The 14191-nt window shown below is 40.7% G+C and overlaps 1 protein-coding gene across 1 annotated transcript in view; it reads right to left on the reverse strand.

Moving 5' to 3' along the window:
* The window catches only part of LRRC7 (leucine rich repeat containing 7), a 103439-nt gene that overhangs the window by 65469 nt on the left and 23779 nt on the right, over window positions 1–14191 (reverse strand). The window contains exon 6 of the mRNA XM_009883995.1: window positions 849–912. Coding sequence (XP_009882297.1) covers window positions 849–912 — 64 coding nt within the window. The remainder of the gene's footprint in view (window positions 1–848; window positions 913–14191) is intronic.

The following is a 14191-nucleotide window of genomic DNA, read 5'->3' on the forward strand; positions in this document are numbered from 1 at the left end:
GGTTCAGCTCACAGGGTTTAACCCCCACTGGACAGGCTGTTGGTGGATAAGACACACGCAGACATTTAATTCACCGTCAGTGCAATCGTGAGTGTCACAGTATTAATTTGTTGCCCAATAAAAGCACCCCCCACCCCCCCCCAACAGCCCTAGCAGCGATAGGTCTCAAAAATGATGAGGCAGCAGTTTTTCTGAGTTTTGCTTCTCCTAACGTATTTACCATTCCCGCAGGATGAAGTCAGTGAGCTCTCCTCAAAACCAGGCCCATTGTAAAACACAGTTTAAACACCCTCACGCTGTTTCTGAGAAGTGTCAGTTCCTACAGCTGTAGTGGAAACACACCTCAAGTGAACAGCAACCTGACTATTTTCTCTACTGGGACTAGAGAAAATTCCCGAAAGCTGTAACATCTCAGGGAACCTAATTCTCATCTTAGAGGTGGGTTAGGGACCGAAACTGCTTCTGGAGTCCAAAATATACTTCTGCTAATAGCAATTGCTAATATTTGCAGGATATAATGACAGATATTAGGAAATGAACACACCATTGACACGAGTATTTATAGTGAGATCAACAATTCAGCCCAATTATTCCAGCAGCAGCAACCGGCTCAGAGCGAGAATCATCTGTGACCTTGATCTGAGCCGCAGAAGCCCGATGTAGATGAAGCGTATTGTATTATCAACATTCACCTCATGAACTACGATCGATCTTCTATTCTATAAGGCAATGTGACCGTAGCATGTGGCCACGACACAATAATGCCTTTTAAGTAAAAGTTTACTGCCCCGTACAGAGAGCACCAGACCCACCCAGGCTTTCTATTACAAAAATAGGGCATTTCTTACCAGCTCAGAGAATTCATTATTGCCCAGATCAAGTCTCTCCAGCTGAGTCAGTTTGTGCATTGACCTGTAACAGATGAGGAGACATCTAAGATGAAATTTTTACTTGCAAAATGTCGATCACATTTTGTTCAGATAAAACTAAAGCTCCAATGATACTGTTATTGCAAAAAGAATCACATCGGACTGATGCTGATGCAAATGAGAACACACTCCATCTTCCAAACACGAGCTAAAGTTCTTGAACTAAAAAGCTAGCAACAATTACTTTAGTATAAAGACAAGCGTAAAATCTTGGTATAATTTTGCATAGTTGTTCAAGGAAAGTGATCCATGCTATATTTATAAGCAATTGAAAGTAATAATAAACTGTGACATTTTTGATGCAGATTTATAAATTTTTTATCACCTTCTTTATAAACCACTAGAAAGTGTTTTGGCTCTTCACAGTAAAAGTACAAAGTACGGTTGTTACCTCCCTAAAACTGTACCTAACTACCGGCACGACGCAAAAGCACTTCTGTCAGGGATCGGCGCGCTAAACGAGTTAAAATGAGTTAAGCTCAGACGAGGCTTGTGCGGAGTACTTGTGCCGGCCCTACAGAACGCACGGCGCTGATGGGGTCCCCTCCTCCTCGGGTGACAGTCGCTGTCTGCCAGTAGCTCACGAAAACCCTATCATTGCAAGCAGATAAACAACAGAACACTGATTTTTAATGAAATGACCAAGCTGAGGTTCAAGCCTTTGATCTGCCGCAAAGCACATGGAGGCCAGTATCCCTCTCCCCGTGCGGCACCGGAGCACGGCAGGGAGATGGTGTGACCCGCGACACCGCCTGTGGGGGGGAGCAATGGGTCATCCTTTGCCGGTGGGTGTCCCCTGAGCGCCCCTGCTCGGGCAGCAGCTCCTCTGAGGACAAGAAAGGCTTCACACAGCCTCTGCTGCACAAGACCGCGGGCAAATGACAGCGAGGGCCACCAAAGCAGCTCATCCTTCTTCACAGCATTAGAAAAGAGAGAGTCAAACAAGGATGTATCATAAGAAAGCGAACCAAAAGTTAGTATCAACCACGATTCATATAATAAAGGGCTTTAAATGAGGAATAATCTGGATTTACGTCTCTGACTGATCACTACGTAACAGCACAAAAGGCACTTGTACTGCTTGGGCTCAGGTGACCGAAACAGTGAAATAAGAGGAAAAGTGAGAAATTGCTAAAACTTCCATGATTAAATTCTTCATTTACTGAAGTCAATGGGATAAATCTCCCAGGTTTCTCTCTGAATTTGTGCTATGAGAAGAACTGGGTATCTCCAGGATAACTCAAACTGACAAAGGCACAGACGACAGCGTATGGGCACCGACTGCTCAAAGCGCTCAAAATCTATCTGTTTGGAATACAGGCGAACTTTTAAGAAAATACACAAAAACTATACCTAGCACATACGACAGCAGAAGTACTGACTCAAAGAAGCAATCCCAAAGCAGCAAAGATCTTTTCAAAACGAGAGGAAAATTGCTGAGCAACTTGTGAGCAGGAGCTGAAGGACCAAACACGCACCAAGGCTGGCGGGACTGCGAGGGCCTCACCAGGCGCGCAGGTTCTGCAGTTGTGTCGTGTACAACTTTGCTCACGGTGGAAAAAAATAAGATTTTTCTACAGCTAATTTACTACATGATACATGTGTACTATTTGCTTACTTCGGGCCTTTTCCAAAACGTTAGCGTTTCATATTTGTGGGAAATGAAGATCGTGAAGTTGTGTTCAAAATGACATCGGGGAATAAGAACGATTTCCTCATTTGAATATATTGATCTTGATTTTTTATAATGGTTGACATTTTAAAGTTAGTAAATGATTTCAAATAGTGCACTCAATACCCGTATTTTTTTATTTTAAAAGATTATTAAATGTAAACCAAATGGCTTTATAAATATTCCATAAAGATTTCCTTCATTTAGAAAAAAAAAAAAAAGAATGATGATGATTATATGCTTCCAGGCCTTTTAATGAACATTCTGTGCTAAACAAGGCGTTTTTAGGCAGTAAGTCTCCCAGGGACCCGAGCGCTGCCGCTGTGCGAGGGGTGCAGGAGGGGCTGTGGGTCCTCGGAGGGGGACACGGCTCCTCACGCGCTCCTGCTGCGCCCCGAGCAATTCCCCCCCAAAGCACGCGGGCTGCCCTGTGCTGCATCGGCTCATCGCTCACCAACTCGTTACTGCCTCTGTTTCTCCCAGCAAAGTTGGAACAGGGCATTACCTCTACTGCAGAATGTCTCTTTAAGCCCTCGTACACTAATATGGTCTAAGCACCATGCTGGATTTTGGTGGTGGTGCTGGTAAAAAAAGAGGATAAAAATAATTAAGTAATTTAGCAGTAACGGCAACAGTCTGTTCAGAGGCTTTCTAAGGTAATCAGAGTTGATCCTAATCCAAAAAATTAGCATAGTCTTAATGATGTGATCTAAACCATCAACCATTCTACCTCCGCAATTTGTATCAGAAGTAAAACCGATTATCAGAGATGCTATGGCTAAAAAACACAGAGCTGTTTTAACATTTAAATGACGGGAAAATGTGGTTGCGATGAGGCTAGATAGAGAACACTGCTGCATATTTATACCAGCAAACTTCACTTTTCATTTTCTAAAATAAGAAAAAAAAAAAATCACAGAAATATTAATGCCATTCTTCAGTAGCAGAGTGAAGCAAATTTTCCTAGACGTGTTAGTAAAATCAGAACATTTAGACAAATAAATATTCAGCTCTCAAGTTCAAGAATTTATCTAATGTATTAGATTTCTTTGATTAAACAGACGCTTTGACCTACTGTATTTCTCCACTTCCAGCATAACTTCAAGGAATGAACATTAGGGTCGCAGATTAAGTTTAGGCATCAGATGTGCTGCTGTACTTTACAGAAATTAACGTTCTGTGCAGAGAACTTGTTAAAATATATCCAGGCCTTTTAGGCAAATAGTTCACCACTGAACCAAATGAATAATTCCTTTTGATAGAACCTGCTGTCTTTCATATTTAGGCTGTTATCTTTCATCTAACGTAATTTGCAGTATTGTCAAACACCGAATATTTAAGCGAGATAATGTAATAAACGCATTTACACAGCAGTTTTGGGAAGTGCACTGCTAGACCTAAAGTCCTTTGAAATGGATCTTACCAGTACTGTGACACCACTGGTAATACCACTGCAGGACACATTCCTGTATTACTGATTTCTCCAGTGCCTTCTGCGTTACTGTATGTCTGTTTTAACCTTTACGGTGTTCTAAAATGTTATTCTAGATGTTCATCTTTCTACTTGTTCATTACTCTTCTTTTTTCGTCCCATTTTGCACACTCGGTTTCCTAACAAGTCTTTGAAACCCAGCAAATATGTTATTTCTGCTGATCATTTGGTGTTTCGGAAATATCTAGAAACAGTCGCACTTTATTTTCACAATCATTTCAGTCACCTGAACACAGATTAACTGATGACAACTTTGCTTTTTAATGCTCTCTGTTAGTTCACCTGTTTTGTACTCACTCAAGCACACTGTGGTATATAGTTTCTTTATATATTTCTTTTTCCTGTGCCACAACTATTCCAATATATTTTTCAACCTATTTGATCAATGTTCACACACATCTTTGAGATGGGAAAGCGATGGATAATTTTTCCTTGTTTGCTAAAACGACTGGTAGCTGCCCACCCAGCCCCGACGGGCTCAGCACCTAAACCCGAATGAACTGAAAAAGTAACAACAGATTTTTGACTACAAAGCACAGATCCAGATATTATAGTTTAAGCCTAGAGCACGGCGGAGTTAAGTCCGACCCTGTTCCAAACCAGGGTGTATCAGTACAGCTACGAGCAGTCCAGATTGAGCGCACACGTTCTTAAACAGAAAATTACTTTCTCTATACTCTACACAACCCCCCGCTTTAGTAACGGAAATCCTGATTTCCGCTCCCCAATTCCTAACCTGCTTCTCACTGCATCTTAGAGTATTCTCGCTACAAAAGCAGCAGGAATAAAAATATTTTATCTCTTAATAGTACGTCCTTAGTATGCAAGTCCTTAGTATGGCTGGAGCCATTCAGGCAAGAAGCATTCCACCAGCAAAACAGATGAGGACACGGAAGAAAGAGAAGGAAGCCACCTGGACAAAGTAAGTGTTTCACACTCGCCCCAAAATGATTCCATTTTATATGATAACCTCCATTAAAATAATAGCGAAAAGTGGTTTTAACCCCTCCGCTGCTCTAACCGCACTGTTCTTCTCTTTGGAAATGTCTTGCAAAAGCTGTCGGAGATTTTACACATCCAGACAAAAGCTAAACTTAATGAACAAACCTGCAACACACCCGGGTCAGCTCTCTTACACCGGGTCAGCTCTCTTACACTCCCTTCAAGTAACACACACATCCCTATACACATTGGTGTTTGGTCCAACTTACTCCTCCTAAAACTTTCAGCATTGTGTCTTACTTGATTTGTTAATCTAGTTCAGACTTCTGACATTTAGATACGAGGTATAAATATCATACACAAATTTTTAACTTAATCGAACTCAACAGAGTAATTAATTACATTTCCAATTGCAAACTTGATGACTAGGGACACTCTTATCACCATACAGAATCTCATTAACTTTATGAGAATTCTTTACACTGATGCGGGCACTCCCTGGCACTGTTTGCAAGACTGGACTCAGAGTTTTTAAAAACTGATTACACTTACTTATCCACAATTTACCAGTTTCAGTTTTGGAAACCAAAGTATTTTTGCTCAAAACAGATCAGTTGGCCCCCTTTGAAGACCACTCGTTAGACAGTCAGGCAGCGCACACGCTCTCCGACGCGCAACGCATTTAAGCGGTGCCAAAGTTCCCCTCACAGCCCCTGTGGGCGGTTTCACGCCTCCGCACACGCACCGCTTCCACCCCGCGGGAAACACCTTCCAGCACGTGAGCACTGAGAGTTGAGAGTTCTTCGCATCTGCAGATGGTAAAAGTTTTTCAGTTATAATATTAACCAGATGCAGAGAAGCATCACGCAGTACAATGCTTTCACAATTAAAATCCCCAGGAAACGTGACGAACATTTTTAACAGTTTGTACCAAGTTTTCTCTCATCGGCAGGATTAGTTTTGGCTTTATCATTCTGCATTAAAGTCGACAAAAGCTTCTAGTAATTACGGCTCCCCATGCCCATGTCAAAGCAGACAAGACCAAAAATACCCACTAACTGGAACCTGAGCAGCGGTGTTTCGCTGGTATTTACATGTATGATAACTGTTTGTACATAGACAGAATTATATATTTTGAAATGCAAAACCCTGAAACTCTTCAAAGATGAAATGAATGGTAATCTCAGTTACAATCCAGTGGGTAAAAACTTGTGTATTTCATACTGCATTCTACTTTCGGACAAAACTTTTACTTTAAAAAGTTTGGTTTGTGCTACTGTAAATTCATCATAAAAGGCAACTTTTAAACATCACTTTGTGTAATTTCTACAGCCAGATACATAGGTTCAGAAACTGTAACATTTATATGAGGGCAGATTAATTTCAGTTAGCTGGTACTATATCAAAAGATAAAGCACACTGCCAAATGTACCCGATGGAATATTATAAGAGATTTTTCATTAGCTTGTGATATTTTTATCTCTTTCATGTAATTACTTATATTTTTCTTATGAAAAGATTCATTATATTTTTTTATATGGGGTCATTTTATAAAGGTGGAACAGGAAAGGTGCAATTATGAGTAATGCTGAGTTAAATATTCATTGCCTAAATGATGCAATGTAATATAATTAATGTGCTAATAAAACCTGCAGTCAAAAATGTCACATAAATCTTTATCTATGTTGCATTTGGATCTATGTTTCCATTCACAAGTAACTGCAGGTGTTCCACGGAGAAGATGTGACTCTCAGCTATTGAAGTGGACCTCACAGTAGGTTCAGAATAAGGTGAATCTTTTTTTTAATTACAATAATGGAACATGGTTCTCAAAAAACTACAGATGCCTGAAAACCAGCATGGAGAGTAACTTAGAGAGATTACGGAATACTTGCTGAAAAATTAACATTGCTCACAATAGTTTTAAAACATTCACACTCCATAAATTACAACTCACATTATACAGTTCAGTTGTATTAATTATAATTCACGGTAATCACATATATTGCCTGATAGAGCTTCCTCATGTTCTTGCACGTTTGTTTTTGCTGCCTTATTTCGAAGGTAACTTATCTACACATTGTCAACAGGAAAATGCCTTGCGTTTACAGTTTCTGGTGGAACAAATGAGTTAACAGCCATGAATTATTTTAGTGAAATCATGGTATTCTCATCAAAATCTCAGTCAGCTTTCCAACAGAGAGGAGATGGTGATTACATGAAGGTTCATCCAAACCCTCAACCACAAACTTCTAATCACATCTGAATTATTCCCACATATGAAGAACTGTATTCATAAATAACAAACGTATCTCTAGTAGGTAAAAAATCACGACTGAAACACAATTCTGTCAGAGCCAGGACCAGATTTGCACAATAAATATAATGAAGGAGAAATACAATAGTGCTGCAGAATCAATGCATGCTTTTCGTTGGTCATACTTCTACACAGAGAGGACCGAGAAAGTTACAACAGTTAGATGCTCTAGTTTCTTGTGCAGCAACACATGGAATGATAGTTTCATCTGAGTTTATGATACACAGATACCATTATTTCTGAAGAAATAAAAAGCAAATAAAGGCAAATATGTTACATTACAGGATTATCCGCTGTATTCATTTCAAATAATATTTTCTCACACTGTCGTTGTACACAGTAACCTTTATTTCAAAGTTGTTAAAATGTCACAGTCAGGAGTCTCTTCCAGTGTTAGTATTTCAGACCTTGCAATGTAACTTTAAATTCATTAATGAATCAGTTTAAAAGTTACATTGTAAAATTAATACTTAATGCTAATAGTTTACCTGTTGCAGAGTAGTTAAATCTAAGCCAGGGCTAAAGCATTACATGATACAATCACAAAGAGCTATTTACTCATACATCACTTCATGGATTACAAAGAGAACTCAGTTTTCAGTGACTCCCAAGATAATTTATGTAATTTCTAGAATACAAAACGTGTATGGTGTAAAGCGAAGGACCGAAAGTAGAAATTAATCTGCCATAAAGTGTTGAATCTATATATAATCCAGGCTTCAAAATAACAGAGTACATTTAAAAATTGATTCCGAGGATACAAAATATCGCTACACATGGACTGAAATATATAAGAGAAAATATCTAAAATAGTGTACATATACTAATGTCTATTTCATCTTTAACTATCAAATATAATATCCATTTCAACTTTTAATTATATCAAAGAACTTGAGGATTTCACAATCTCTAGTACCAATCCACAAATCAGAGAATATAGCAGCGACTTCGGGATGATGCCTAACGCGATCAAACCCCTGAGGACTAAATAGCCCCAGATGCCCTCAGCCAGTCGTGGAAGTGTGCTGCTTCGTTACTGTTACGTGGTCTCATTATTAACGCAAAGAGAAGTCAGGAGCAGACCACCCGCAAGGCACACGGCTGTCTTGGCCGCACAGCGACCGGGGATCCCGCGGTGCAAAACGCAGGGCTGTGGGTTCACCACAGGGGAAAACCAGTCAACCTACTCATCTGGATTAAACATTCCCGACTACGAGGCAGCCTCCATCAGCCTGCGCATACCAGAATGGTTTGATTTCGTAATATAGTCGGGGAGAACTACCTCAACACAGTCTACTCGTGCTGATGCTCCTGACGCTGCCATTTCTGGTGCCCGAAAATGTGCTGACTCCACATCCTCTGCTCTTCCAGCCACTGTGCGCTCTCAGGCCATGGGCAAAGGCACTCTCCAGCTTCAGATGCTAAGATGAGAAAAATCAACTTCAATTCCCAAAAGATGGAACTGATGGTGCAGAAGGTGTCTAAACACAACCACTGCATCTACGGCACCGAACACTTGTGACACTTTACCTAATTCTGTATTAAGGGCCCAAAATAAAAAGCACCAGAGACAAGAGTCCTCCACACAGAAGCTGGGACCCAAGCGCTTTCATGACTTGGCCACAGTAAAAACACACGGACACCCGATTTAAGGAAAAAACGTTTGTGTGCAAAACGTAAGGATTTTAAAAACACACTACTGACTTAAAATATTGCCTTTCACATAGGATCCTAAATGCTCATCACGTTTATTTATGGTGGAAATGGATCAGATCTCTAAAATGAATCTCCTAGTTCAGGACCGAGTTTTGAATCGCCCCACAACTGGAAAGGTTTGCTCAACTGATTGTAGAGAAAGGTGAAATCCTCACAGTTTTGACCTTCGTTCACACACAAATTTCTTTCCCAGCACAGTTTTCAAAGGGCATTCTAAATTTCAGTTCAGCTCCACTTCTGCTTAACTGATTACATAAATAAACAGAATGCAGAGAAAATCTCATTAGCCAGTGCAAAGCTCCTGGAAATTATCAAGACTTTGCAAATAAATTTTTTATTCTTTTTTTTTTTCTTTTCTTTTAAACACCTTTTTTCCCTCTTTTTATTTTGTGTCCACTTTCTGGACTCCTCTACCCTTTTCCTAACAACTGGCTTTGCATGGTTAAAACCAAGGTTAATGTATGTTTCTGCTTTCTGGAATAAATTACATGAAGTCCGCCTTACCTCGTGCACAAATTTTCTTACCGTATGCCCGATGGCACATAACTAGATACCCTTTGTAAATCCCTGTTTGTGGGTTTTTGCTCCCACCGCTCCATAGAACAGGCAGACGAGCCAGGCCGGGCTCAGCGCTGCGACCACCAGGAAAGGACACGTGTGGCACTTCCAGACGGCACCTTAAGGCCACTTTCCTGAACGCTGGAGCCAAATAATCCCTAATGCATACATTCACAGCATGACCCTGAAGTGTCTGTCCCATTTGGCTTACGAGTCGCTACTTGAAGGATCATTTGATACAGAAAACCGAAAATTACCACTTAACATTCGGGATTTTTTATTTCGTGCTGTTTATTTCAGAAAAATCTGGAGGAATGCTATCCAGAAGATACAAGAAAATATGTGCCCACTTGCAGGATTAAATGGCCTTAACTAAATTACCGTCCCTTTTCCTGAAAGGATGTGTGTTTCTTAACCTCGCATCTATCCTAACATGCCGATTTCAATGGACAAATTGAACATAGGAAATTCACGTTTGCAAAATTTCAAAGTATGTCTAGTTAAAAACATTCAAAGTCCAAGTCACAGCAAACATACAGCTATTCTGTCAGTGAATTTCAGAATTAATATTCCTTGAGGGAAGTATGAGCTCCGGCCCACGAGAGCCACAGGGTAAACAGACCCCAACAGCCGCTGAACCTGGCAGCCAAACTCACATCCAATAAACTATACCTGGCTCTGATGAGATCAGTGAGTTTGCTATAAGATGTCTGCATTTGGACTAAGAAACACAATATATCAGTAACATAGGTGACATAATGACAATAAAAATCGCTCCACGTTCTGGGAGAAATACCCCGGTGTAACAATTAGGAACGCAGAGCCCACTGCAGTTATGGCACCTCAAACCCACAGCAAGACTGACGGTACCACTCACTGCCACAAAGGGCACCTCACCGTTTTGCATAAAAGATTTGGGATTTGGTAAGTAATGTATTTGACAACTCTTATTCTGTTCATAGTGTGGAAAGTAAACGCCTGATTTGTAAACACTGCAGTACTGATCAACGTGAACATATTACTAACAATATCAAACGACTAGTGCTTGGGATCCGGGCCTCCACCGCCTCGAAGACTGAGGAGGAACAGGCTCTAAGTTCCCCACTACTAAAAGTTGACCAAAAATAACCTATGTTTCATCAGGATATACACTATATTATTCAAATCTCTAAAGAATTCAGCACATGCTTTATACTTTTCTGTGCTAGTTTTGCACGGAATGAATGAACATAAATTAAAGACAGACCCAGTTTTAGCCTGTTAGACTGAAAATGCAGTTTTGGTCCCGTTTTCCCATTTACTTTGCCAGAGAGCAGGAAGACCTAACTGAAGATGCTGAATAATTAACAGGGATGAGCCAAGTTCAAATGGTGTTAATGAATATCTGATGACTAGAAGTTAACTGAATCAGCTAACCCAAATAACAAGAGTAAAAGAATTTTACTCTCAACACAGGTTTCTTATTTAGTAGTCCTTTTGATTCCTATTTCTACTGAAATATGGCCTAAAGAGAGCATGAACACATATCAGACCCAGGATTATCTCCAAAGGGAAAGCCAGAGAAATAAAGAGAAAAAGACAAGGATGAATCTGAGATGAAAAATGTCATGACTCAATAACTACCTACATATTAATTGAGGAAGAAGGATGGAAGAGGCCAGAGACGGCGAGGAGCACCTCAGAAAACGAAAAAGCAGAAGGACAACCCCTGTTGTCGCACATAAAGTATCTGTATACAGCTATAGTTACGCCTCCTCAGAAGAATGGTCGATTTCTTCATAGCTGAAATCCGTAAGTTGTCATTGTAGAAGTGTAGTTTATAAGATCTGGAAGACCTCTACTGACCGGCTCTCCAAGATAGCTGCTTTAGTGCACTATTAACGAGGTGTTTGGCTGCAGCGGCTGTGCCAGCTGGGATGGAGAGAACACCACCAGCAAATTCACCCCATGCAATACCCACCACACTCTGGGGACCGGGTGCCAGAGAGGCGGCCAGTGCGAGACTGCTATCCAAGAGACATCACGTCGGAAGGAAAAAAACCAAAGCAACTGCAGGGCCACAACGCGATCTTCTTCTTCGGGTATTAGAGAACTGCTCAAGGTAGGCAGAAAGATGATATTCCATTAGGAAGCACGGGAAATATGAGCAAGATGTGTTTCACAATCCAAGGACAGGAAGGGAGCTGCAACACAGAGCCTGTGAGCTTCAGCTGAACCAGTCCACTGGGGACACTGGAATGGGAGAAGCACAGAAAAGCCATACGTGCTAAAAAGATGGCTACAAGGCATAAATATTGGACATAACTGGTGAATATAATCTACAAATGTATTTCAATAAGAAATACAAATATTAATAGTTTGTAAAAGAACTCACTGACCAACTGCAGGAAAATGTAATTGTGATAAAGAACCAATGGCCATTGTGATTTATTCAGACATATGTACTCTGCAGTTTTTTCAAAAGTAAGCGTCAATCATATTTCATACGTGTAAGAATATAAGCAGTTGAGAGTCATCGAGGTTTGTGTGATTATTTTTATCTTGCCGATTACATAGACGCAACGCCCTGCGGCACAGCCAGCCTTCCACGGCGTGAGGGGAAGGGTGGCACGAGGTCAGCTCGTGCCCACCTCAGAGCTGGTCGCAGGTTGGGCACTGCCTGCTCGCCGGCCGTTAGGGAACGTGCGATGCGCTGCAGGAACACAGCTCACAGCTCCCTCTCATGCGGAGGGACAAACGGCCACAGCCCATGGGTACAGCTTCTACACTTCGATACGGCTCAGGATGACAACAACTAAATATATCATTCTACATGTGTTTAGTCCAGACCCATCCATCCTTCACCCAACGACCTACTCAATGACAGAAACGCTCCGTCCCAGCGCACCAGGTCGGGCCATCACTCAACGCTAACCCAGGAGAGTGACACACAGCGCAGGGCACACAGACACTCGAGGGGACGCGTGTTACCTGCAAGCCAAGGCGGCACCAGTACCGCAGCTGAGAAAGACGCGCTGCTAGAAGTCTCCTGTTCCAGCTGGGAAAAAGAAAAAGTCTCCAATGGTCACTGCCGGTAAAAACCCCATCCTGTTCTCAACGCGTTCCAGCAGTTGTCTTCTCTCTATTTAATTCCTCTTCCAGTTGGAATTGTGTGCAGGCGTTTTTACTCTGTGGATTTATTTTTTTTTTAACCAAGTAAAATTAAAAGGATATTGACTTAAGGTGTTCCGAGTATAATGAGCAATTTCCTTGCGCACCATAAAACAACCATACCTGAGAAAGCGGAGCACAGAGTCTAAGCATAACCAAATTAGATCCCATTAATAACAGTCAGAGTGAACTCTTTGTGTGTGCAGCTCCCAGTTGTTCTGGGAGGAGCTCAGGGTTCTGATTTAATTAAGAACAAAATGAATGTAAGGTGGGCTAGGATGATTCTCCACGGTTATAAATGTTCTCCCCTCCCACCACTTTGTGCTTTGAAGTCTTTATCTGGAATTTAATCCTACTAGTCAAACATAAACTCTTCTGAAAAAATAAATCACTTTCGCACCTGTTAAATGGAAGTTTTAAAGAAAAGTGATAAATAAATACAAAAATATTTAGTGTATGAAACCGGCCTACACACAGGGCTCCGATTTCTGCCCTGGCTTCCCTTTGCCCGATTGACCCATTAAAATCACCCAGCACGAACACCGCCAGGTAAGAACCACTAATTGCAGTCCGAGTAATATCAGGATTATCCTAGACGGCAGAAGCAGGACTGGTATATGTTCGCGGCAATACAAGGAGTTCTGGCTGTATCTTCTCCCAGAATGTCCCTTAGCGGAGATATGGCCAAAAAATGACACTGCTGCCTTTAGACAAAAATAAATCAGGCAATTTTTCAGACAAGTTTGACCCATTATATATGCTGGAAAAGCATTCTCACAATAAGAAATCCCTAGAATACATTTTTTCTGCATCTTCTCTGAGCAGCAAATATATTTAGTCTAAAAAGCCTACAGCGAAGATATGTAGTAGTTGCTTATTAAAATATTGGCAATATTTTAATAATGTAGCGCCAAAGTAGTAAATCTTCTAGAATATGATTTATTAAACTCAGCCAGAGTTACTATTTGAAGAAAACAGGTCATCGTGAATGATGAAAATATTTGTAATCTCAAAGTGTGGGAAACAGTTTACATCTTTATAATAAACCAGGAAGAAAGTGGAACAGCATTTCAAAAAATAGTCTAAAGCTAAGCTTTTAAACCTATATTTAGATGCCTCTGGACAGATTCTCAGCTGATATAAATTGTCTGTTCCACTGACTTCAACACACTTAAGGCAACCTGCGATTTTTGCAAATCTACTTCTTAAAATGGGATTTGGGAAGCAATAAGGATGTTAGGACTATAAATGTTATTCAAGTCAATGGGACTAATGTTCTTAAGTCACAAGAGTGCTTTTTACGACTCCAGTTTCAGAATCATGGAAATAATAATCTTCACTTTTATTCAGCAAATTTCACATCTGAAAAAGGTAACGGATTATGACGTTTTCCATGTCTGAATATTTTTCTGAAG

The sequence above is a fragment of the Charadrius vociferus genome, unplaced genomic scaffold (genome assembly GCF_000708025.1).
Source record: "Charadrius vociferus isolate BGI_N301 unplaced genomic scaffold, ASM70802v2 scaffold423, whole genome shotgun sequence".
In the NCBI taxonomy this organism is placed as follows: Eukaryota; Metazoa; Chordata; class Aves; order Charadriiformes; family Charadriidae; genus Charadrius; species Charadrius vociferus.